Source organism: Ylistrum balloti, unplaced genomic scaffold (genome assembly GCF_031769215.1).
Source record: "Ylistrum balloti isolate Yb309-2 unplaced genomic scaffold, AGI_CSIRO_Ybal_v1 Utg370806, whole genome shotgun sequence".
NCBI classification, from domain to species: domain Eukaryota; kingdom Metazoa; phylum Mollusca; class Bivalvia; order Pectinida; family Pectinidae; genus Ylistrum; species Ylistrum balloti.
The window spans coordinates 27033-52794 of record NW_026782467.1 but is presented as its reverse complement, the minus strand read 5'-3'; the positions used below and the strand labels follow the sequence as shown (position 1 = coordinate 52794).

The 25762-nt window shown below is 36.9% G+C and overlaps 1 protein-coding gene across 1 annotated transcript; it reads right to left on the bottom strand.

Annotated features, from left to right (window-relative positions):
* Positions 1 to 4443: 4443 nt before the first annotated feature.
* On the bottom strand, positions 4444 to 24041 carry LOC132558660 (phosphatidylinositide phosphatase SAC2-like). Its single transcript, XM_060223255.1, has 12 exons — positions 23945 to 24041; positions 23211 to 23427; positions 21169 to 21246; positions 20152 to 20272; positions 19689 to 19817; positions 16276 to 16346; positions 15687 to 15929; positions 14614 to 14685; positions 13494 to 13567; positions 12894 to 13049; positions 5830 to 5920; positions 4444 to 5434 (listed from the first exon to the last, which is right to left on the bottom strand). The coding sequence occupies exons 1-12, from the start codon at positions 24039 to 24041 to the stop codon at positions 4444 to 4446; spliced, it is 2340 nt and encodes a 779-aa protein (XP_060079238.1).
* Positions 24042 to 25762: the final 1721 nt, after the last annotated feature.

Below are 25762 nucleotides of genomic sequence, written 5' to 3'. Positions count from 1 at the left end.
ACATTTGTGCCATGCCGTAATGAGTTGTGTGAAATGTATCATATTGTACCTATAGAGAAGGAGGTAATTTAAAGTCAATAATTAAGATGGTGACAAATTTTGATGAGAATAATTTCAAGTTTCGATTTTTCTATCGGACATGTTAGTTGAATATTCTAAGATCACTTTCTATTTGGCTCCTTGCGATTGTTTTGAATGAATTTTTTTGATGCGCAAATTAAGAAATAGCAATAACAATCTTCACATGTCAGATCAAAAATGGTTGCCTGTCGGCCATTTTGTCTTTTTGATCAGTCTGAGAATGAAAAGAACACAGCAGCTTTGGATCAAAAGGAACCTTATAAAATTTGTAAAATATCCATTCAGTATTTCTCTAGAAACAAGAACAGTTAAGGACAAGATGACAGGCCCAGGGGGATGTAAAAAATGGGAGAGAAAAGTTAACAGAAGTATCTCTTATATCAAGTAAATGTTTATCACTGGTATAATGAATAACAATTTTTTTTATAAAAAGAGATAACAATCATTATGTAATGTAACAATATTGCTTTTGTATAGCCCGTATATCTAATTATATGTTATACACCACCCAATCACTGAAGACCTCATACCCACATCATCAATTTCTTCTGAAGAAAAATGCTGCAAGCAAAACACTGACTGATTTTTATAGAAAAAAAAAAATAAAAAATAAAAAAATTCAAATCCTAAACAAAAAATCACTTAAGTTTAAAAGTAACTGACCATTTGACTGACAAACCTTCGTACATAACAGCTAAATTGAAGGAATTAATGTAAGCATCCTATTTCAAATCATTACAGAAACTTGGCATCAATGCTGAACTCAATCATTTGTTATACTGAAAGTGGTTCAGCTTAAGACATTATGCATACTTGAACATTTGTTAAACACATCAGTGCGATTATTTTGGACATAATCCCACTCAAGTGTTTAATTACAGAACCTTGTAAGCCATAAATTACATGGGAAATGCATATTCAAAATTGATCAGAATTATAAAGTGTGGTTCAAAATGCCCGGTATAAAACATTATAACTATCTGTATTATGATAAGGAGGCTAGCACAACAACAGGCACTTGATGGCTTCTTTGTAACTCTTGTCTGTCCCAATAATGATATCACAATTTAGACGAATATCATGTTGTAGAAATGTTGTCCATCTACAGATGACTGTAATGCTGAATTTTTACTCAAAGCAATTTCCACTATGTACTTTGCTTTTTTTTACAGTACGTACCAAGTTGTTAAATTTTAATTGAAGCTGGTAATTTCAAAATAATTCATATATTACAATTTAAGGCATCATTCCACTGTTAAATGTTGTAACATTATTGTTTACAAAACAGATGTGACTGGTGTTTACATTACAAATACACTAAAACAATACATTATATCGCAGATGAGTGTGTATACACTTTTCTCGTTGTGTTGACCTTATCTGAGGTGTGTTGCTTCCAGAAAGTGATGTTTGTTTCCTATTAGGAGCAATTAACTATATATACATTCCAACATTGATGAAAAAATGAAAATTTTCATACCACTTCCTCAAGTAACAAAGGCATTCGTTTTTTAAAAATGCCAAATTTCTGCAGGTTGTTCCTATGTGCAAGAAAATAGGCATTTGTTCTTTGGCCCTACAGAAATCTAAGGAATTGGGTAATATTTTGTTCCAACATATCAAAAAAATAACTGAAGACTTTGTAACATTTGTTCATAAAACCAATTCTCTTAGAGATAACACTTACTTGTGTCAATACCTGATTCTTAGCAATACATTACTGACATAACCTTGTTCAAGCTAGCCCTGCACAGATCATCAACAAATAGAGTTTACAAACATACGAACCATCATTAAAAAAAGCAAACAAATATTGTCACAGTTTGATTTTAAGTAGAAAAGTGCATACTTTAACAACATATTACAGAAGATTGTAAGTGAAGATTACATTCAAACTCTAAGAAAGCCATACATTTTCAAAACATCGGTATCAACATAATCATCTAATAAACAAGTTAGATATTGAGAAAGTGGTTTTTGATTGACAGCATGCATCAATTAAAAACTAACAAAATTACAGAAAAAGTGGAATTGATTATATATGTAATATAAAAAACAAAAAATGCCTAATATTTGATTTATTAAATAAAGAACATCAAATTATAATAATTTTACAAACAAAAAATAGAAAAGGAATGTTCCCACAACCTTGGTCTATAATACATCACAAAGTATTTCTTCATGTATAAAAGTTATATAAAAACAAGGAACAGAATACACAGCAGTTTGTTCAAGAGTTGTCTCCCATTACATTACACTGAAGAGGTTGGTATTTTATAATCATAAAGATGGTTGTTAAAGAGTTGTCTCCCATTACATTACACTGAAGAGGTTGGTATTGTATGATCATAAAGATGGTTGTTCATGAGTTGTCTCCCATTACATTACACTGAAGAGGTTGGTATTGTATGATCATAAAGATGGTTGTTCAAGAGTTGTCTCCCATTACATTACACTGAAGAGGTTGGTATTGTATGATCATAAAGATGGTTGTTCAAGAGTTGTCTCCCATTACATTACACTGAAGAGGTTGGTATTGTATGATCATAAAGATGGTTGTTCAAGAGTTATCTCCCATTACATTACACTGAAGAGGTCGGGTTATATGATCATACAATCATACATGTTTGTTATAGTAATTATATAATCAGTTATAATCAAGAGTGACCTTTCATATACTGCCATAAGTTTAACAAGATGTATATCATAGCAGTTACCTTATATTTTACTTATGGTTTAAACATGCAGATGTTATTTATCAAGTATAAACACTTGCCAAATTCATATTTTCAAATCGTTATGTTTTATTTGATACAATACCTACAGTGGAATATTTAATCTTGTGACAAGTTCATACAGAGTAGTTTCCCCTTAATCAAACTGTTACCAAAGTAATTTGCTGAAGTGGATTACTTATCTCTGTTATATATATTATATTATATATTTCATCAAAAAGGCAAGCTTATTATAGAATGTGTAGGAACTCATGATTAATCCTTTTTACTCTGGGAAGCTTTGACTAAATATTCACTCTATACATCACTGTCCACAGGGAGAAACTCTTTAAAAGTCAAATTCAAATATTAGTAATGCCCTTGATATCTGTGACCTTGAAATGAAGGTCTAACAAAGACAGTGTTTCACCTGTTGTCAGTTATCATAGTCACTGATCCAGTGTCATCTCCCTATCTATCCATGATAAAGACATTCCAATCTTGTTTTAACAACAGAAGACACTAATTACCTAGTACTCCTTGATATTGGTTTGTCTCAGCATTTGATAAAATAACATGACTAGAGACAAAAGAATCGTGACAATGATTTGTTATAATAAACTTCAGTACCTATTCCAGCATATCACTACACATCATTTGATCTAATCAAGATGATATTGAACATAACAAAATAAATCTTTAAGAGACAACAAAAAACAATACATATTAAAGATAAAAGAGTGGTGATGTAAAATACAACAGTCTACACACAAAAACTGCCATTAAAAAGTACATAGTGATAGTAGGTAACACACATACCTATATAACCCAAGAATTAAATCTATAGCTAGGCTATATATAATTCTCATGATGACACATCTATAAACAAAACCAGTGGTGTTATAACAATAAATTATCTTACAATGTCTCTAACCTTACCTGTCAGACTACGGAAACATTTAACTGTAGTACAAATTTTATAACAGCTTTAACTAAAACTTGTCAAGCTGTAAGGAAATTCAGAACACGAAAACGGTGACGAAAATTTTAAAGAAGAAATAAAATCTCAGATTGAACAACATTGCCTTTGAAAAAGCGTGCATATATAAAAATCCTTAACTGTCAACAATAAATGACAAATTCAATAGGTCAATGATAGAAAAATGGTTTACTCTCATAGCACTCACTCTGACTTATCAGATAGATGTTAGAAGGGAGATAACTCTATAGAATATCACATGTATAACATGTAAGGTAAGATATCACCTTAAGGTTTCAGTTGTGTAGTGTATAGATATCATATACAACAGTTTGAGATAAAAATCTACAACAACAAAAGTAGAATGATATAAATTGGGAAAAACGCATCAAATAAGCATTAAAATGATGATACTAGATTTGTCCACCGGTAAATTGAGGACTTTATATAACTATGGAAACACAGTAGGATTAAACACAGATAGTGGTGTAGTAACATATCACTAATTTGTATACAGCTCTATTGCAAACAGCTAATTGCATAAGTTGATATTATGCTGTCTTTATTGTTCATAAGTGTAGAATCTAAAACTATCACTGTGAAACTATATTAACACAAATCTCATAAGTTCCCAGGTTTGATATATTGTTAGGTCAGAACTCCCCCGTGTCATACAATTACAATCTGTGTGAGGCACGTCTTTCCCTCCAACATTTCGCTGATATCCTCCTGTAGGATATCCATGATTCGTTGTAGTTTGCGGGTTTTTGCTGCCGATGTTACAATCTTTGGCACTTTAATACTAGATACAGTCTCTTCTGTCTGAATCTTTGGCACTGTCTTTGAACTGCTTGCAAGGAGTTTCTCTACATCTGAATCTTCTATAACTAAAAATGCATCATCATCACCTTCAGCATCCTCTTCTTTATGTAAAACATCTTTTGCATTATCTTTGGTCTCATCAGACTGATCTTCAATGTCCTGTTGAAGTTTTAGTGAATCAACTTCTTGCTCTATCTCTTTCAAACATTCAGAAGATTCCTCAGGCTCATCAATGCTTGACCCCAGATGACATTTTGTAATGATACCACAACTATCCAACATAATGTTGTCATCATCTGCTTGGATAGTCTCATCAAATGATGATGTGGAGGTGCCTACAGTGGAGTCGTCCTGACTGTATGTTCTCTCCTTCACCAGTGCTGGTTTTGATTTCTTCTGTGTGAGCTCATCAGCAATCACGTCATCAGAGTTATTACTTCCATCTACAATATCCTCTTTTGATTTTGCACTTCCGAACCTCTTTGATAGACTTACATTTTGTAAACTAAACTTTGGTACATTAAAGTTAAGTTTGATTCCTGAATTAAGACTTTTCCTGACATTTGCGAAGTTAGGTAAGATATTGTGACGTAGTCGGCCGGGGCTGGTCGATGGAGAAGTGTTGCCACTTGTACCAGGTGAGTTTGGACTAAGGCCCTGTCGTTGGATGTCAGGAGACCTATGGCCCTTTCTCTGGAAGTCAGGTGACACTAAGCCCTTGTGTTTGTAGGTAAGGTCTGGAGAGGAAATATCGCGAGGAATATGGATGCCTGTCAAGGCATTCTCTTGTTGTTGTTTATGAATATCCTGGACTTCAGGATGGGGTTTAGTCTTCTTCCTGGAACAAATACAGGCCAAATATAAGAAAATATACAAATGTGTACTTTAACCATCATTCTTTAACCTTTACCGAGTTTTCAGCTTCTCTGTATTGACAAGACTTGTCAATGCCAAGAGAGGAAAACTTGGTGAGAACAACCAGGAATACCCTCGTCAGCAAGGACAGTATTTTATTGTAAATGTAGTCAATATGCTTCTCCTCACTCAGGAAGTCATCATTTAGAGGAAAACTTAGCATCCCACAACTGACAATGGAAACTGCCACACCATTAGCATAACTTAATTTACACTGCCCTAAGGCCAGCTATGAGATATGTACATAAATGTACAAATGTATGTAATTAGTACAGGTTTAATACACTGATATATAGTTTATATCACAAATATTTATACCGGTCAAGTTTCTGTCTGTCAACAGCTTCCAGATCCAGAGAAAATATCTGTCTGGCTGCAGCGAAAGCCTGGTGGATAGCCTTCAGGGATTCTGGAAGCAAACCGAGACAGTTAATAGAGCAACTCCATTATATGTACTGGATGTAACTGTCAGATGTTAAGGATATAACAAGTGATATACACCTACATGTAGGTCTCAGGAACTTACAGTGTAAAGACAGTAAAACAAGATAAAAACATGTACAAAGTAAATCAATATTTAGTACAATTCTTATTATGATTACAACAGACAATTAATCTTTTGGATTACCTCACACTAGTTAGACTGGACCTTGTCTCCACAATATCAAAATCATCAATAAAATTTAAACTTTCTTGAAAAATTTAGTTTTCTTTTCAAAAGCTTAGGGGCTGGTGCCGTGTCTATACATACCATAGTTATAGTAAAACTTAGGGGCTGGTGGACTGTGTCTATACATAACATAGTTATAGTAAACCTTAGGGTCTGGTGCCGTGTCTATACATACCATAGTTATAGTAAAACTTAGGGGCTGGTGTACTGTGTCTGAATATGCCATAGTTATAGTAAAACTTAGGGGCTGGTGTACTGTGTCTGAATATACCATAGTTATAGTAAAACTTAGGGGCTGGTGGACTGTGTCTATACATACCATAGTTATAACTTAGGGTCTGGTGGACTGTGTCTATACATACCATAGTTATAGTAAAACTTAGGGGCTGGTGGACTGTGTCTATACATACCATAGTTATAGTAAAACTTAGGGGCTGGTGGACTGTGTCTATACATACCATAGTTATAGTAAAACTTAGGGGCTGGTGGACTGTGTCTATACATACCATAGTTATAGCAAACCTTAGGGGCTGGTGGACTGTGTCTATACATACCATAGTTATAGCAAACCTTAGGGGTTGGTGGACTGTGTCTATACATAAAATAGTTATAGTAAAACTTACTTCTGCAGCAGTGGTCTGGTGGACTGTGTCTATACATACCATAGTTATAGTAAAACTTAGGGGCTGGTGGACTGTCTATACATACCATAGTTATAGTAAAACTTAGGGGCTGGTGGACTGTGTCAATATACTGTTTACATACCTATCAATTGGGGGCTGGTGGACTGTGTCATTTACTAGTAACTACCAATTTTAAAATCTCCTTTTATTTTTAGGTGGACTGTGTCTATACATACCATAGTTATAGTAAATTTAGGGGTGGTGGACTGTGTCTATACATACCATAGTTATAGTAAAACTTAGGGGCTGGTGGACTATACATACCATAGTGTCTATACATACCATAGTTATAGTAAAACTTAGGGGCTGGTGGACTGTGTCTATACATACCATAGTTATAGTAAAACTTAGGGGCTGGTGGACTGTGTCTATACATACCATAGTTACAGCATAACTTAGGGGCTGGTGGACTGTGTCTATACATACCATAGTTATAGTAAAACTTAGGGGCTGGTGGACTGTGTCTATACATACCATAGTTATAGTAAAACTTAGGGGCTGGTGGACTGTGTCTATACATACCATAGTTATACATACCATAGTTATAGTAAAACTTAGGGGCTGGTGGACTGTGTCTATACATACCATAGTTATAGTAACACTTAGGGGCTGGTGGACTGTGTCTATACATACCATAGTTATAGTAAAACTTAGGGGCTGGTGGACTGTGTCTATACATACCATAGTTATAGTAAAACTTAGGGGCTGGTGGACTGTGTCTATACATACCATAGTTATAGTAAAACTTAGGGGCTGGTGGACTGTGTCTATATATACCATAGTTATAGTAAAACTTAGGGGCTGGTGGACTGTGTCTATACATACCATAGTTATAGTAAAACTTAGGGGCTGGTGGACTGTGTCTATACATACCATAGTTATAGTAAAACTTAGGGGCTGGTGGACTGTGTCTATACATACCATAGTTATAGTAAAACTTAGGGGCTGGTGGACTGTGTCTATACATACCATAGTTATAGTAAAACTTAGGGGCTGGTGGACTGTGTCTATACATACCATAGTTATAGTAAAACTTAGGGGCTGGTGGACTGTGTCTATACATACCATAGTTATAGTAAAACTTAGGGGCTGGTGGACTGTGTCTATACATACCATAGTTATAGTAAAACTTAGGGGCTGGTGGACTGTGTCTATACATACCATAGTTATAGTAAAACTTAGGGGCTGGTGGACTGTGTCTATACATACCATAGTTATAGTAAAACTTAGGGGCTAAACATACCATAGTTAGGGGGCTGGTGGACTGTGTCTATACATACCATAGTTATAGTAAAACTTAGGGGCTGGTGGACTGTGTCTATACATACCATAGTTATAGTAAAACTTAGGGGCTGGTGGACTGTGTCTATACATACCATAGTTATAGTAAAACTTAGGGGCTGGTGGACTGTGTCTATACATACCATAGTTATAGTAAAACTTAGGGGCTGGTGGACTGTGTCTATACATACCATAGTTATAGTAAAACTTAGGGGCTGGTGGACTGTGTCTATACATACCATAGTTATAGTAAAACTTAGGGGCTGGTGGACTGTGTCTATACATACCATAGTTATAGTAAAACTTAGGGGCTGGTGGACTGTGTCTATACATACCATAGTTATAGTAAAACTTAGGGGCTGGTGGACTGTGTCTATACATACCATAGTTATAGTAAAACTTAGGGGCTGGTGGACTGTGTCTATACATACCATAGTTATAGTAAAACTTAGGGGCTGGTGGACTGTGTCTATACATACCATAGTTATAGTAAAACTTAGGGGCTGGTGGACTGTGTCTATACATATACCATAGTTATAGTAAAACTTAGGGGCTGGTGGACTGTGTCTATACATACCATAGTTATAGTAAAACTTAGGGGCTGGTGGACTGTGTCTATACATACCATAGTTATAGTAAAACTTAGGGGCTGGTGTACTGTGTCTATACATACCATAGTTATAGTAAAACTTAGGGGCTGGTGGACTGTGTCTATACATACCATAGTTATAGTAAAACTTAGGGGCTGGTGGACTGTGTCTATACATACCATAGTTATAGTAAAACTTAGGGGCTGGTGGACTGTGTCTATACATACCATAGTTATAGTAAAACTTAGGGGCTGGTGGACTGTGTCTATACATACCATAGTTATAGTAAAACTTAGGGGCTGGTGGACTGTGTCTATACATACCATAGTTATAGTAAAACTTAGGGGCTGGTGGACTGTGTCTATACATACCATAGTTATAGTAAAACTTAGGGGCTGGTGGACTGTGTGTATACATACCATAGTTATAGTAAAACTTAGGGGCTGGTGGACTGTGTCTATACATACCATAGTTATAGTAAAACTTAGGGGCTGGTGGACTGTGTGTATACATACCATAGTTATAGTAAAACTTAGGGGCTGGTGGACTGTGTCTATACATACCATAGTTATAGTAAAACTTAGGGGCTGGTGGACTGTGTCTAAAAAAAACAAAGTTATAACTTTGGGTATGGTGGACTGTGTCTATACATACCATAGTTATAGTAAAAAAACTTAGGGGCTGGTGGACTGTGTCTATACATACCATAGTTATAGTAAAACTTAGGGGCTGGTGGACTGTGTCTATACATACCATAGTTATAGTAAAACTTAGGGGCTGGTGGACTGTGTCTATACATACCATAGTTATAGTAAAACTTAGGGGCTGGTGGACTGTGTCTATACATACCATAGTTATAGTAAAACTTAGGGGCTGGTGGACTGTGTCTATACATACCATAGTTATAGTAAAACTTAGGGGCTGGTGGACTGTGTGTATACATACCATAGTTATAGTAAAACTTAGGGGCTGGTGGACTGTGTCTATACATACCATAGTTATAGTAAAACTTAGGGGCTGGTGGACTGTGTGTATACATATAGTTATACCTGGTGGATAGTTATAGTAAAACTTAGGGGCTGGTGGACTGTGTGTATACATACCATAGTTATAGTAAAACTTAGGGGCTGGTGGACTGTGTCTATACATACCATAGTTATAGTAAAACTTAGGGGCTGGTGGACTGTGTCTATACATACCATAGTTATAGTAAAACTTAGGGACTGGTGGACTGTGTCTATACATACCATAGTTATAGTAAAAACTTAGGGGCTGGTGGACTGTGTCTATACATACCATAGTTATAGTAAAACTTAGGGGCTGGTGGACTGTGTCTATACATACCATAGTTATAGTAAAACTTAGGGGCTGGTGGACTGTGTCTATACATACCATAGTTATAGTAAAACTTAGGGGCTGGTGGACTGTGTCTATACATACCATAGTTATAGTAAAACTTAGGGGCTGGTGGACTGTGTCTATACATACCATAGTTATAGTAAAACTTAGGGGCTGGTGGTGTGTCTATACATGTGTAAAACTTAGGGGCTGGTGGACTGTGTCTATACATACCATAGTTATAGTAACACTTAGGGGCTGGTGGACTGTGTCTATACATACCATAGTTATAGTAAAACTTAGGGGCTGGTGGACTGTGTCTATACATACCATAGTTATAGTAAAACTTAGGGGCTGGTGGACTGTGTGTATACATACCATAGTTATAGTAAAACTTAGGGGCTGGTGGACTGTGTCTATACATACCATAGTTATAGTAAAACTTAGGGGCTGGTGGACTGTGTCTATACATACCATAGTTATAGTAAAACTTATGGGCTGGTGGACTGTGTCTATACATACCATAGTTATAGTACAACTTAGGGTCTGGTAGACTGTGTCTATATATACCATAGTTATAGTAAAACTTAGGGGCTGGTGGACTGTGTCTATACATACCATAGTTATAGTAAAACTTAGGGGCTGGTGGACTGTGTCTATACATACCATAGTTATAGTAAAACTTAGGGGCTGGTGGACTGTGTCTATACATACCATAGTTATAGTAAAACTAACTGTGTCTATACATACCATAGTTATAGTAAAACTTAGGGGCTGGTGGACTGTGTCTATACATACCATAGTTATAGTTAGGGGCTGGTGGATGTGTCTACATACCATAGTTATAGTAAAACTTAGGGGCTGGTGGACTGTGTGTATACATACCATAGTTATAGTAAAACTTAGGGGCTGGTGGACTGTGTCTATACATACCATAGTTATAGTAAAACTTAGGGGCTGGTGGACTGTGTCTATATATACCATAGTTATAGTAAAACTTAGGGGCTGGTGGACTGTGTCTATACATACCATAGTTATAGTAAAACTTAGGGGCTGGTGGACTGTGTCTATACATACCATAGTTATAGTAAAACTTAGGGGCTGGTGGACTGTGTGTATACATACCATAGTTATAGTAAAACTTAGGGGCTGGTGGACTGTGTCTATACATACCATAGTTATAGTAAAACTTAGGGGCTGGTGGACTGTGTCTATACATACCATAGTTATAGTAAAACTTAGGGGCTGGTGTACTGTGTCTGAATATGCCATAGTTATAGTAAAACTTAGGGGCTGGTGGACTGTGTCTATACATACCATAGTTATAGTAAAACTTAGGGGCTGGTGGACTGTGTCTATACATACCATAGTTATAGTAAAACTTAGGGGCTGGTGGACTGTGTGTATACATACCATAGTTATAGTAAAACTTAGGGGCTGGTGGACTGTGTCTATACATACCATAGTTATAGTAAAACTTAGGGGCTGGTGGACTGTGTGTATACATACCATAGTTATAGTAAAACTTAGGGGCTGGTGGACTGTGTGTATACATACCATAGTTATAGTAAAACTTAGGGGCTGGTGGACTGTGTCTATACATACCATAGTTATAGTAAAACTTAGGGGCTGGTGGACTGTGTCTATACATACCATAGTTATAGTAAAACTTAGGGGCTGGTGGACTGTGTCTATACATACCATAGTTATAGTAAAACTTAGGGGCTGGTGGACTGTGTGTATACATACCATAGTTATAGTAAAACTTAGGGGCTGGTGGACTGTGTGTATACATACCATAGTTATAGTAAAACTTAGGGGCTGGTGGACTGTGTCTATATATACCACAGTTATAGAAAAACTTAGGGTCTGGTAGACTGTGTCTATACATACCATAGTTATAGTAAAACTTAGGGGCTGGTGGACTGTGTGTATACATACCATAGTTATAGTAAAACTTAGGGGCTGGTGGACTGTGTCTATACATAACATAGTTATAGTAAAACTTAGGGTCTGGTGGACTGTGTGTATACATACCATAGTTATAGTAAAACTTAGGGGCTGGTGGACTGTGTCTATACATACCATAGTTATAGTAAAACTTAGGGGCTGGTGGACTGTGTGTATACATACCATAGTTATAGTAAAACTTAGGGGCTGGTGGACTGTGTCTATATATACCATAGTTATAGTAAAACATAGGGACTGTGGACTGTGTCTATACATACCATAGTTATAGTAAAACTTAGGGGCTGGTGGACTGTGTCTATACATACCATAGTTATAGTAAAACTTAGGGGCTGGTGGACTGTGTCTATACATACAATAGTTATAGTAAAACTTAGGGGCTGGTGGACTGTGTGTATACATACCATAGTTATAGTAAAACTTAGGGGCTGGTGGACTGTGTGTATACATACCATAGTTATAGTATAACTTAGGGGCTGGTGGACTGTGTCTATACATACCATAGTTATAGTAAAAATGAATATTTTTAGGGGTTTAATTTGATATTATATTAAAAAATGGAATAATATCCCTGAAAATACTTGTCTCAAAAAAGAAAAGAAAAAAATTAAAGAAGAATTGTCCATTTCATCACCTCTGCAAAATGTACATGCCTATAGCACCAAATGTTTGGTATAAGTGTAAAGATTAAAACAATATAAAATAACCACCTTTAATTACAATAATTGCTGCAATACCCAAAGGCGTCAACTCAGATAGGTTGGCTTATTACAGGGCAATGAAATAGCTGGCTTAATACCATCTATAGATTTATTGATTGATAAAAATCATATAAATCATTTCTACACAAACCTCGAGATTCCTCCTGGTTGCGGACAGCAATAACCATATTGTTAAAGAGACGTGTTCGGGGCGTTCGGAAAGTGTGAAAAAACCCATCCTCTGCAAAGTTGGTGTAGTGCAATCTCATACACACGAATTTTGACTTGAATAAAGAGGGCTCTAAACCTACAGAACAACAAGTTAAACATCCTTATAATTACAGCAACACAACAGCCTTATCTGTTTGATATCAGTATCAAACACCAGCTTTAAAATAACAGGTATGTTTAAAACAAAAGGTTGTTAATGGGTCAAAGATTGGAATGTTATAAAAGTTATTTCCAGGAACAACTTACCGAGGTAGTTACCTGAAGGTTCTAGAAATATTGATCAAGAATGATGAAGTTCATCAAAACACTCCTAGAAGGCCTTGCTTAACATTAAAATTATTTGAATTAATATAATAGCTTCAATGCACTGAAAACTTACCAGACTTTTGTCGTTTTATGGTGAAAGTTTCCAAGAATAATGAATTTGGAGAAGTATTAAACAAAAGGACAAATGGCCATTGAAATAAGTCAGCAAAGGATGAGAATAATGAAAATGGACAAATATCATAAATAGGTTTACCTATTTCTATGTTTTCTATATCCTCTAGAAATATTCTCTGGTATTGAACGAGCTGTTCCTCTTCATCATCATACCTGTAATACAGAAATCAAAAGACTCAGTGGTGACACTGCTGCATAGGTTATTCAAGTGGCAGGGCTTCCCACACAGGTAAATTTCATAATGGTCCTACTACGCATGTTAAAGCATCTGTAAGGTCTTTGTTACATACGTAAAAATATTTGGTCTTACTACACAGGTAAAATATCTGGTATCACTATGCAGTAAAAAATATCTGGTCCTGCTTCACAATCAATGGATCTGGCCCCAATACACAGGTAAATATCTGGTCCTACTACAAGGGCAAGGGTATTAGGCATCACTTTGCAGTAAACATATTTGTTCCTACTACAAAATCAACACAGCTGGTCTCACTACACAGGTAAAGTATCTGGTCCTTTTACACAGATAAAATTATCTGGTATCACTATGCAAGTAAATGTATCTAGCCTACTATACAGTCGATGGCACTGGTCTTACTACACAGGTAAAACTATTGTGTCCAACTTTACAGGGGTAAAAAAAATTGATCTTACTATAAAGCTTATTTGGTTTCACTACACAAGTAAAAGTATCTGGCTCCATTACACAGGTCAAAGTGCTGATATTGAAATACAGGGAATTCAAATATCTAGTCTTCCCACATGGGTTAATTCAATACTGATTCTACTACACAGGTAAAAAAACTTACTTAAGTACAACCGTCACAACAACGATCGTCCTACATAATTTATCTGACTAATAGGGAAGATTTTTCAGGTAATGATGTAGACAGGTCACAATAACTAGGTATAATGGCTGGTCCTTCCTGTATACATGTATATGTATGTAGGTATTTCAGTTTATACAGATACCAGCATGTTGTATTACAGCCAATGTGAAACCGTAAGGACAAGCACAACTCAGCAATTGGAAAATTAGGTTATCAAAGGATTCCTAACCTTGACCTTGGAATACAGGTCAGATTATAAGGTGAAAACTTAACAACAAAGTGTTAGTGCGACAAGAGTATGTAAATAGATAAGTATAAACAGATACCCTAATACCAGAACAATTCCACCTGTATAAAAATCTGTATTACCAGGCAACATAGACAGCTCTCTGGGACAGGAGAAGAATCATATCCATGTCTGATCGGTCTGGGTCACCACACCTGTCAATACACAAACTTGTATGTCAGAGTCTTACTATCATCCAGTCCTGTCCTTTACCTGACTTCCTGTTAAATTCATTTGTATCCAAAGTCAAGGCTTTTCAATAAAAATGTTGATAAATTACAGATTATAATATTTTAGTACATTTTTAGTGATAGCAATGTACTAAGTTATGATTGATAATAAAATACTGTTAAATCATTCATTTTTTGAGGGGGATTTAATTTCAATGAACTTGTTGGTGGTGTCAATCCATGTCCACCAAATAATAAACAGATTAAAGTTTCCTTGGATTAATTAAAGTTCTAACAGATTTTATCAGCAAGATTTAACCACAAATTTATCAACAAAAATGTTTATTTCTGGAAAAGCTTGAAATCTGAGCCCCATGAAAATACATGATTTTACAGTATGTATGCATTCTGTTCAAGTATGTTACAATCAGATATCACAACTCATTATCATAATTTATGCATATTTGCCTGTAGAGGTTTGAATTATGTAAAGATGTTGTCCTGTACATATGTGGTATAAAAGATCAACATTGGCTTGGCTAATCATCTCTGTACATTTGTTTTAGATGCAAACGTATCAACCACACAACTTCACACTCAACATTTATCCAATGTTCTACAAATATTTCAGCATATAATTTCCTCAACAACTCATCCCTACTACCTTATTGTCTTACTAGCTTCTAAGCTAACCACATTTTCACTCAACCAACTTCTCACTTAGTGAATTAATCACCTGACCAACTTCTCACTTAGTGAATTAATCACCTGACCAACTTCTCACCTGACCAACTTCTCACTAAAGCAGTATCTCACCTAACCAACTTCTTATCCAACAACCTTCTTACTCAATCAACTTAGCACTGAATAAATTTCTAACTCAACCAACTTCTCACTCAACCAACTTCTCACTTAGTCAATTAATCACCTGACCAACTTCTCACCAAAGCCATTTCTCTCTCAACATCTCACTGCTGAATACTTACACAGGGTCAGCATTGATAAGACTCCAACCTCCAAGACATTGTTCTGGTTCAACAATCAACATCTCTTTACATTCTTCCACCAGGAGTTTGAGATTCTGTTCCTTCTCCATCAGCTCTGCAACATCCTCCTCCTCTTCTGGGCTGCTGTTGCCTAGCAACAGGAACTCCTCCATGGTAACTGGGCGACCCAGAGTCAGATCTATGGAGGCCTGGCGGTAACTATCTTTGAACCGCAGGTAGTACCTAACAATGGATGAAAGGTCAATTCCATGTGGAAGTGATTTTACATCGTAAATGGAAATGTTTTAAGGTTTATGATATAATTATTTGTTACAGAATGATGATATTTTATCTGATTGATTACTATAAAGACTGATTGAGGTAGATTATAATGGTCCAGTGGTTATATTACTGTGTTATAATCACTACAACAGTAGTAATAACTAATTTTTAACTTGTCGTTTTTACTTTAGTATTATATCTCTGTAACACAGACCACAAAATGTCTGATTATTTTCCTTCTATACATGAAAGTATCTGTAAAATAATCAAGATAAAAACATCATTTGCTAGGAACATTTCCTGTTACCTGTTTGCCGAGTTCATTCCATCTTTCATCATCCCAGAAAACTTTCGTTCACCCGTTCTGGTAAAGTCACCCTAAAAAGAAGAGAAAACAGCATGTTTACCAACAAGAATATATAACAAAACAATATATATGCCTATTTTATGTCAGTTTACCACACGATGGAACAATATATACACCTGTCCCATGTCAGTGTACCACCAGGTGGAACAATATCTACACCTGTCCCATGTCAGTGTACCTCATGATGGAACAATATCTACACCTGTCCCATATCAGTGTACCACATGGAGGAACAATATATACACCTGTCCCATGTCAGTGTACCACCAGGTGGAACAATATATACACCTGTCCCATGTCAGTGTACCACCAGGTGGAACAACATATACACCTGTCCCATGTCAGTGTACCACATGGTGGAACAATATATACACCTGTCCCATGTCAGTGTACCACCAGGTGGAACAATATATACACCTGTCCCATGTCAGTGTACCACATGGTGGAACAATATATACACCTGTCCCATGTCAGAGTACCACCAGGTGGAACAATATATACACCTGTCCCATGTCAGTGTACCAAATGGTGGAACAATATCTACACCTGTCCCATATCAGTGTACCAAATGGTGGAACAATATATACACCTGTCCCATGTCAGTGTACCACATGGTGGAACAATATATACACCTGTCCCATGTCAGTGTACCACCAGGTGGAACAATATATACACCTGTCCCATGTCAGAGTACCACATGGTGGAACAATATATACACCTGTCCCATGTCAGAGTACCACATGGTGGAACAATATATACACCTGTCCCATGTCAGTGTACCACATGGTGGAACTATATCTACACCTGTCCCATGTCAGTGTACCACATGGTGGAACTATATCTACACCTGTCCCATGTCAGTGTACCACATGGTGGAACAATATATACACCTGTCCCATGTCAGTGTACCTCATGATGGAACAATATCTACACCTGTCCCATATCAGTGTACCACATGGAGGAACAATATATACACCTGTCCCATGTCAGTGTACCACCAGGTGGAACAATATATACACCTGTCCCATGTCAGTGTACCTCATGGTGGAACTATATCTACACCTGTCCCATGTCAGTGTACCACATGGTGGAACTATATCTACACCTGTCCCATGTCAGTGTACCACATGATGGAACAATATATACACCTGTCCCATGGAACAATATATATATACACCTGTCCCACATGTCAATATATACACCTGTCCCACCCACATGGTATATACACCTGGAACAATATATATACACCTGTCCCATGTCAGTGTACCTCATGTTGGAACAATATCTACACCTGTCCCATTTCAGTGTACCACATGGAACAATATATACACCTGTCCCATGTCAGTGTACCACATGATGGAACAATATCTACACCTGTCCCATGTCAGAGTACCACATGGTGGAACAATATCTACACCTGTCCCGTGTCAGTGTACCACATGGTGGAACTATATCTACACCTGTCCCATGTCAGAGTACTTCAGAATGTCCTTGGCAATTTTTGCATGTATGAAATCTGATGTAAATAAAAAGTCTTGTTTAATTAACTTTATCATATCTTTTTTCCTAATCAATACGGTAAAAATTTTCAGTCAAAAATTTAAAAGTAACATTAAGTGAAAATGTATGTAAATTTTCTATGTGTCGGTTTAGGTATAAATTGAATATCCTACAGGTAAACTTTGTAATGGAGTCATTTTTGTAGATGATTTGAGATCCTGTAGGATATCTGGGTATCCTGTTTACACAACACTAATGTCCTGAAAAGTTTGAAATAGCAATTTATGTACATATTTTATCTGATACGAATGACATCGAAATTGTTTTATGAGGAAAAAAACAAGCCTAAATGACGTCAGTCTACCTAAGAAAGTGACTGGCTACATGTGCTATCAATATGAAAGTCAACCAAAGCAGGACCTTTAATGTGTAGCTATATACAACATTATTGTCCTGTTTTTCTTCACAAGCCCAAGATTTTACAGATTTACATTTCCTCAGAATAAAATTCAGCATTTAATCTTTATTTATATGACATAGTGATACAGGGACATGAAAAATTATATTTGGGACAGCATAAAAAACAAGAGGTCCAAGGGGCCTGCATTGCTCACCAAGCTGATTCAATGATGTAGTCATTTAACAAAGAATTTAAAATATGACAAATAATTCTTGAAATAAGCCCATGATAAAGATTTTAAAGAGTTTACCATTGGGGTTCCTGTATGCTGAGAACCAATACTTATAAAAAATTGGTTCCATTTCATCAAAGATTGCTTGTGACAAAATTTGGGCAAAATCCCATCATTCTACGTATATTTATCATTTAAACAAAAGAAATGATGTTTTACTTTTTGGACTAACACATGTTTTTCTTTACTTTCTTGAACACTTCTGTGACATGAAAGAAGCACATATAGCTAATGAAACCTACCGGTTTTTCATTTCATTGATTTGTAGATCATATTTTACAAAGGCTAATTATTATAACACAATCGTATTTTGGTAAAATTGAGGACATTTTCATTATTTTTGAAAAGCAAGTTTCCTATAGTTTAAGAGACTTTTCAAAACAAGAATGTTCCTTGTATATATAAATTACAACCTTATTGTAGATACCTGATATGTCAAAAGTTCCATTTCAGCAAAAAGAGTTATATCTATATATAGTGTAGGATGTTACAGTAAACATGTCTAAATGATCCTAGTAATAAACCAGAAGATCTGTAGAAGGTTACCATGGTTAAGTCTGTATAAGGTTACCATGGTTAAGTCTGTATAAGGTTACCATGGTTAAGTCTGTATAAGGTTACCATGGTTAAGTCTGTATAAGGTTACCATGGTTAAGTCTGTATAAGGTTACCATGGTTAAGTCTGTATAAGGTTACCATGGTTAAGTCTGTATAAGGTTACCATGGTTAAGTCTGTATAAGGTTACCATGGTTAAGTCTGTATAAGGTTACCATGGTTAAGTCTGTATAAGGTTACCATGGTTAAGTCTGTATAAGGTTACCATGGTTAAGTCTGTATAAGGTTACCATGGTTAAGTCTGTATAAGGTTACCATAGTAAAGTCTGTATAAGGTTACCATAGTAAAGTCTGTATAAGGTTACCATAGTAAAGTCTGTATAAGGTTACCATAGTAAAGTCTGTATAAGGTTACCACAGTAAAGTCTGTATAAGGTTACCATAGTTAAGTCTGTATAAGGTTACCATGGTAAAGTCTGTATAAGGTTACCAAGGTAAAGTCTGTATAAGGTTACCACAGTAAAGTCTGTATAAGGTCACCACAGTAAAGTCTGTATAAGGTCACCAATATATACTTGATTGTTTCATGAATCCTCAGTGGTTACCTTGAGAGCTGCTGTCCCAGCATACTGCCTACTAATGACGTCACCATTGTTGGCCCACAGTTGCTGGAAGGTGAGTTTGCAGCTCTGTGGCAAGTTCTCCTCTGGAGCCAGAATTCCCAGCTTTCTACACTATAAAAACCACATAGAAACCTACTTTCAGCATGATATAACTTTATAATTATATGTACAGAACAAAAATGGAATACCTGACTGATTTTATAAAAATCTGGACACTCAATGTGATTTCTACCTTTATTTCTGTAAAATACAAGACATTCCCCTGACTTGCCTGGGTATTTTTCATGTGACATGAAGTCTGGGATATTGTTACTGAAAGGCACTGACTGAGGAAATACATCAAGTTGGGACTTAGTATTGAACACTTGTGACTCAATTTCTACTTTATATACGCAAACTCAATCACCTAGACTTCAATCGTGACTTATTTATATTTAGATTTTACCTGTGTTTCCATGACGATCCTAGCTATCGCTGTTTGTACAACATTGGTGCGGTCTAGACAATCTACACAGTTTTCACGGAACACTCCACGCTGCTCACAAATCATTCCTTTTTTGTCAACCCTAGACAAACAAACAACCCATTTATCAGAATGATAGTTTTAGATTTTTACAGAATACTTGATCAATGAGAACACATGCCAATATGATCACAGTTGTACTAGTAACTTACTTCAGAAAGCTGAATAGGTTACACCAGTCCAAGTTGTTTCTCACATATAATTAAAAATGAACACATATTTATCCAGCAACTGGCCCTGGATGTCTGGCAATAAGCCCTGGGTGTTTGGTAATAAGTCCTGGATGTCTGGCAATAAGCCCTTGATGTCAAGTAATAAGTCCTGGATGTCTGGCAATAAGCCCTTGATGTCTGATAATAAGCCCTGTATGTTTGACAATAAGCCCTGGTTGTCTGGTAATAAGCCCTTGATGTTCGATAATAAGCCCTGGTTATCTGGTAATAAGCTCTGGATGTCTGATAAAAAGCCCGAGATGTCTGACATTAAGCAATGGATGTATGGTAATAAGCCCTGGATGTTTGTTAATAAGTCCTGGATGTCTGGCAATAAGCCCTGTGATGTCTGACAATAAGCCCTGGATGTCTGGTAATAAGTCCTGGATGTCTGGCAATAAGCCCTTGATGTTCAGTAATAAGCCCTGGTTATCTGGTAATAAGCTCTGGATGTCTGATAATACGCCCGGGATGTCTGACAATAAGCCCTTGATGTCTGGTAATAAGCCCTGGATGTTTGTTAATAAGCCATTGATGTCTGGCAATAAGCCCTTGATGTTCGGTAATAAGCCCTGGTTATCTGGTAATAAGCTCTGGATGTCTGATAATAAGCCCGGGATGTCTGACATTAAGCCCTGGTTGTCTGGCAATAAGCCCTGGTTGTCTGGCAATAAGCCCTGGATGTCTGGTAATAAGCCCAGGATGTCTGGTATTAAGACATACTCACCAACAGTACCTCATCTTCTTCAGGATATCATTAATGCCATCAGTTAGTATAGAAACATTTTCAAATTTCATGCCGCGACTACAACAAAAACAAAATAATATCAAGTATCTTTATAAATTAAGGGGAGGCTGTCTGACCATCAGACATTCTTGGATTATTCAACTTTAGGCAAAATAATGAAACAAAGATAACATAGAGTCCAGCATTCCTCTTTCAATAGAAACACTCACTGTTATCTTGTTAAAAGAAACAAAAGGCCCAATGAAAAGAGGTTATATAGAGGTTTAAAGAAAATTCACTATGACCTTGAACATAGATCAAGGTCATTTCATCCTAGGAACATACCAGTCATATATCATGTCTCCAGGCCTATCAGTTCATGAGAAAAAGTTGTTTAAAGGTTTTAACCAATTTCATCCTCGTGATCTTGTGTATAAGTCATTTCTCTTCACACAAACTTTGACAAATTTTAATTCCAGGAACATACCAGTCTCTACCAGAAGTCGTTTAAATGTTTTAACAAATCTGAGCCATGTGACCTTGAATATAGGTCAATGTCAATTCTTTCCGCAAACTTTCATGGGCTTTATCTTAGGAACGTGCCAGCCAAATATCAAAATTTTTTGTACATTGGTTATCGAAGTTGTTAAGGGAAAAGTTGAGGCAGATGACAGACATTAAAATAACTTAAGGAATGTTAACATATGTTGACGTATTACTCTATGTTATTCAAAAAATATTTGACCATGGCTTTCGAAGGTAACATATTTGCACAAAGCTCAGGTCTTTAAAAAAGTAGTTAAATATTATAGAGTATTTATGTGTATTTTCACTACTGATAATCATGTGACATTCATAAAATAGTACAAATTAAAAGGAAGAGAAGCAACCCAAGAATCCGGGTCTCAGGAGGTGTTCCTTCTCTGTTCTATATATCACTAGGTATCCTAAACACACATCTGTCATCCTCCTGTCAACACACATCTGTCATCCTCCTGTCAACACACATCTGTCATCCTCCTGTCAACACACATCTGTCATCCTCCTGTCACCACACATCTGTCACCCTCCTGTCAACAAACATCTGTCACCCTCCTGTCAACACACATCTGTCAAGGTGATGAACAACAACACACATCTGCCAAGTTGATGAACAACAACACACATCTGTCAGACTGATGAACAACAACACACATCTGTCATCCTCCTGTCAGCACACATCTGTCAAGGTGATGAACAACAACACACATCTGTCAGACTGATGAACAACAAAACACATCTGTCAGACTGATGAACAATATCACAAATCTGTCAGTCTGATGAACAACAACACACATCTGTCAAGGTGATGAACAACAACACACATCTGTCAGACTGATGAACAACAACACACATCTGTCAGGCTGATGAACAACAACACACATCTTTCAGACTGATGAACAACATCACACATCTGTCAGGCTGATGAACAACAACACACATCTTTCAGACTGATGAACAACATCACACATCTGTCAGGCTGATGAACAACAACACACATCTTTCAGACTGATGAACAACATCACACATCTGTCAGGCTGATGAACAACAACACACATCTTTCAGACTGATGAACAACATCACACATCTGTCAGGCTGATGAACAACAACACACATCTTTCAGACTGATGAACAACATCACACATCTGTCAGGCTGATGAACAACAACACACATCTTTCAGACTGATGAACAACAACACACATCTGTCAGGCTGATGAACAACAACACACATCTGTCAGGCTGATGTTAGTTCTGGTAAAATTTCTCCAACCGATGACTGACATCTTGTTTTACTGCGGGCAAGTATTCACCAATTATACTCATGAAAGTTAATCATGAGATACATTCAAACCTTTCTGTAAAGGTCACTCAAAAGAAAAGAGAAAAGTGGCCTTCAAAGGCAGGTGACCTTTATATAGAGGTTACTGTAACTTGTATTGCAATGGGTCCATATACATGTGGCCTTTATTGACAGGTTTGGCTGGACAAGGTAAGTACTTACCAATACTCGTGGAAGTCAAACATCACGTAGGTGATGTCGGGAGAGTTGTAGGTGAGGAGATGTTTGAGGTAGGCATCACTAATGGCTTTCTCTTTACCACAGAGCTCTGCAAGGTTGATGGCCACAATAGATCGGTAGATAGACAGCTGCTCATCAAAGTGTGCTTTAAAGGCCTCGTATGTCTCCTGGTCATCTGTAAGTATTTGCAAAGAAAAATCTTAGTTAGTGGTCAGTTATCTTTAAAATATGGCTTAACAGGTTAGCCTTTATCATAGAACATAATTTGTGGTCTTATTTTAGAATATCAATGGTCAGTGGTCTGTCTTACCATAGAACATGGCAAGTGGTCTGTCTTACCATAGAACATGGCAAGTGGTCTGTCTTACCACAGAACATGGCAAGTGGTCTGTCTTACCACAGAACATGGCAAGTGGTCTGTCTTACCACAAAACATGGCAAGTGGTCTGTCTTACCACAGAACATGGCAAGTGGTCTGTCTTACCACAGAACATGGCAAGTGGTTTGTCTTACCACAGAACATGGCAAGTGGTCTGTCTTACCATAGAACATGGCAAGTGGTATGTCTTACCACAGAACATGGCAAGTGGTATGTCTTACCACAGAACATGGCAAGTGGTCTGTCTTACCACAGAACATGGCAAGTGGTCTGTCTTATCACAGAACATGGCAAGTGATCTGTCTTACCACAGAACATGGCAAGTGGTCTGTCTTACCATAGAACAAGGCAAGTGGTCGGTCTTTCTTTAGAATATGGCAAGTGGTCTGTCTTTCTTTAGAATATGGCAAGTGGTCTGTCTTACCATAGAACATGGCAAGTGGTCTGTCTTACCACAGAACATGGCAAGTGGTCTGCCTTTCTTTAGAATATGGCAAGTGGTCTGTCTTACTGAAGAATATGGCTAGTGGTCAGTCTTACTGTTAAGCATTGCCAGTGGCCAGTCTTTAACAGTGTAGAACATATGACTGGCAGTGAGTCTTAATGAAGAACAGTAACAAGTTGCTAAAGTCCCCTGTGGTAGTGATACACTAAAGGGGAGTCAATAATCTTGTTACAGTCCCCTGTGGTAGTGATACACTAAAGGGGAGTCAATGACCTTGCTACAGTCCCCTGTGGTAGTGATACACTAAAGGGGAGTCAATGACCTTGCTACAGTCCCCTGTGGTAGTGATACACTAAAGGGGAGGTAATGACCTTGCTACAGTCTCCTGTGGTAGTGATACACTAAAGGGGAGTCAATGACCTTGCTACAGTCTCCTGTGGTAGTGATACACTAAAGGGGAGGTAATGACCTTGCTACAGTCTCCTGTGGTAGTGATACACTAAAGGGGAGTCAATGACCTTGCTACAGTCCCCTGTGGTAGTAATACACTAAAGGGGAGGTAATGACCTTGCTTCAGTCCCCTGTGGTAGTGATACACTAAAGGGGAGTCAATAATCTTGTTACAGTCCCCTGTGGTAGTGATACACTAAAGGGGAGTCCATGACCTTGCTACAGTCCCCTGTGGTAGTGATACACTAAAGGGGAGTCCATGACCTTGCTACAGTCCCCTGTGGTAGTGATACACTTAAGGGGAGGTAATGACCTTGCTACAGTCTCCTGTGGTAGTGATACACTAAAGGGGAGTCAATGACCTTGTTACAGTCCCCTGTGGTAGTGACACACTAAAGGGATGTAATGACTTTGAAATGCCATAGAATGTCTTGTCAAAGTTACAAAAAATTTCTCTTCAGGCCAGGTGAGTTAAAGATTAAACACAGATGCAAGGAAATTTACTTCTTCATAGAGACAGCCATAACCTGATAATCAAAGCCTACAAATAATAACAATACACAGAGAAGTAAGTGCACTTAATGCTACTACCAGAAAAAAAGGCGATGAAAGTCGTTAATGCTGCAATTGGTAATTAAGATATACAATGATATATATGACTTATTTTCTTCCTTGTAAAACATACCTACAGGTATAATATGATTCACCATGTTAATGAGGTTTCAGGCTGAAAGATCACTGCAGGGCTCTCTCATTATCTATCTTAAATATGCAAAATTTATACTCATGCATTTTACAGGCTAGAGCAGTAACAGGTGACAGAACAAGCAATGCCTAATCTATCACAGGGAAAATTACTGGTGAGGTTTAACATAATTGATAGTTGATTGATTCATTTACAAGGAAATTTAAGTATGTGAGGAGGTGCATGTTGGTTACATGTTGTTTATCTTATCTAAAAGAAATTTAAACTTAGAGCACTAAAATGACTTAAAGTGAGAAAGTTTTGAAATGGAGCTGTAAATCTGATTTGAGGGGCCTTGACCATGGAGAATGACCTATGTAATGTAACCCCCCCCCCTGTATAAAAAGTACCCCCTATCCAATGACCTCAATTTCATTTCAATGAAATAATCACAAAACAACTGTTAAGCCTTAACGTGAATGTCTGTCTACCCATCCCAACCCTCCTAATCCCCAACCCCAGGACAGAGAAATAGCCAAGAATATTTTTTCAACTATCTTCATCTCTCACACTCC

Coding starts and splice junctions, on each gene's coding strand:
- LOC132558660 (XM_060223255.1), bottom strand. CDS start 24,041: ATGTTCTATGGTAAGACAGACCACTTGCCATATTCTAAAGAAAGACAG. Junction 23,428..23,944: donor ACCACTTGCCTTGTTCTATG/GTAAGACAGACC, acceptor CCACTAACTAAG/ATTTTTCTTTGCAAATACTT. Junction 15,930..16,275: donor GGAATGAACTCGGCAAACAG/GTAACAGGAAAT, acceptor ATCCATTGTTAG/GTACTACCTGCGGTTCAAAG.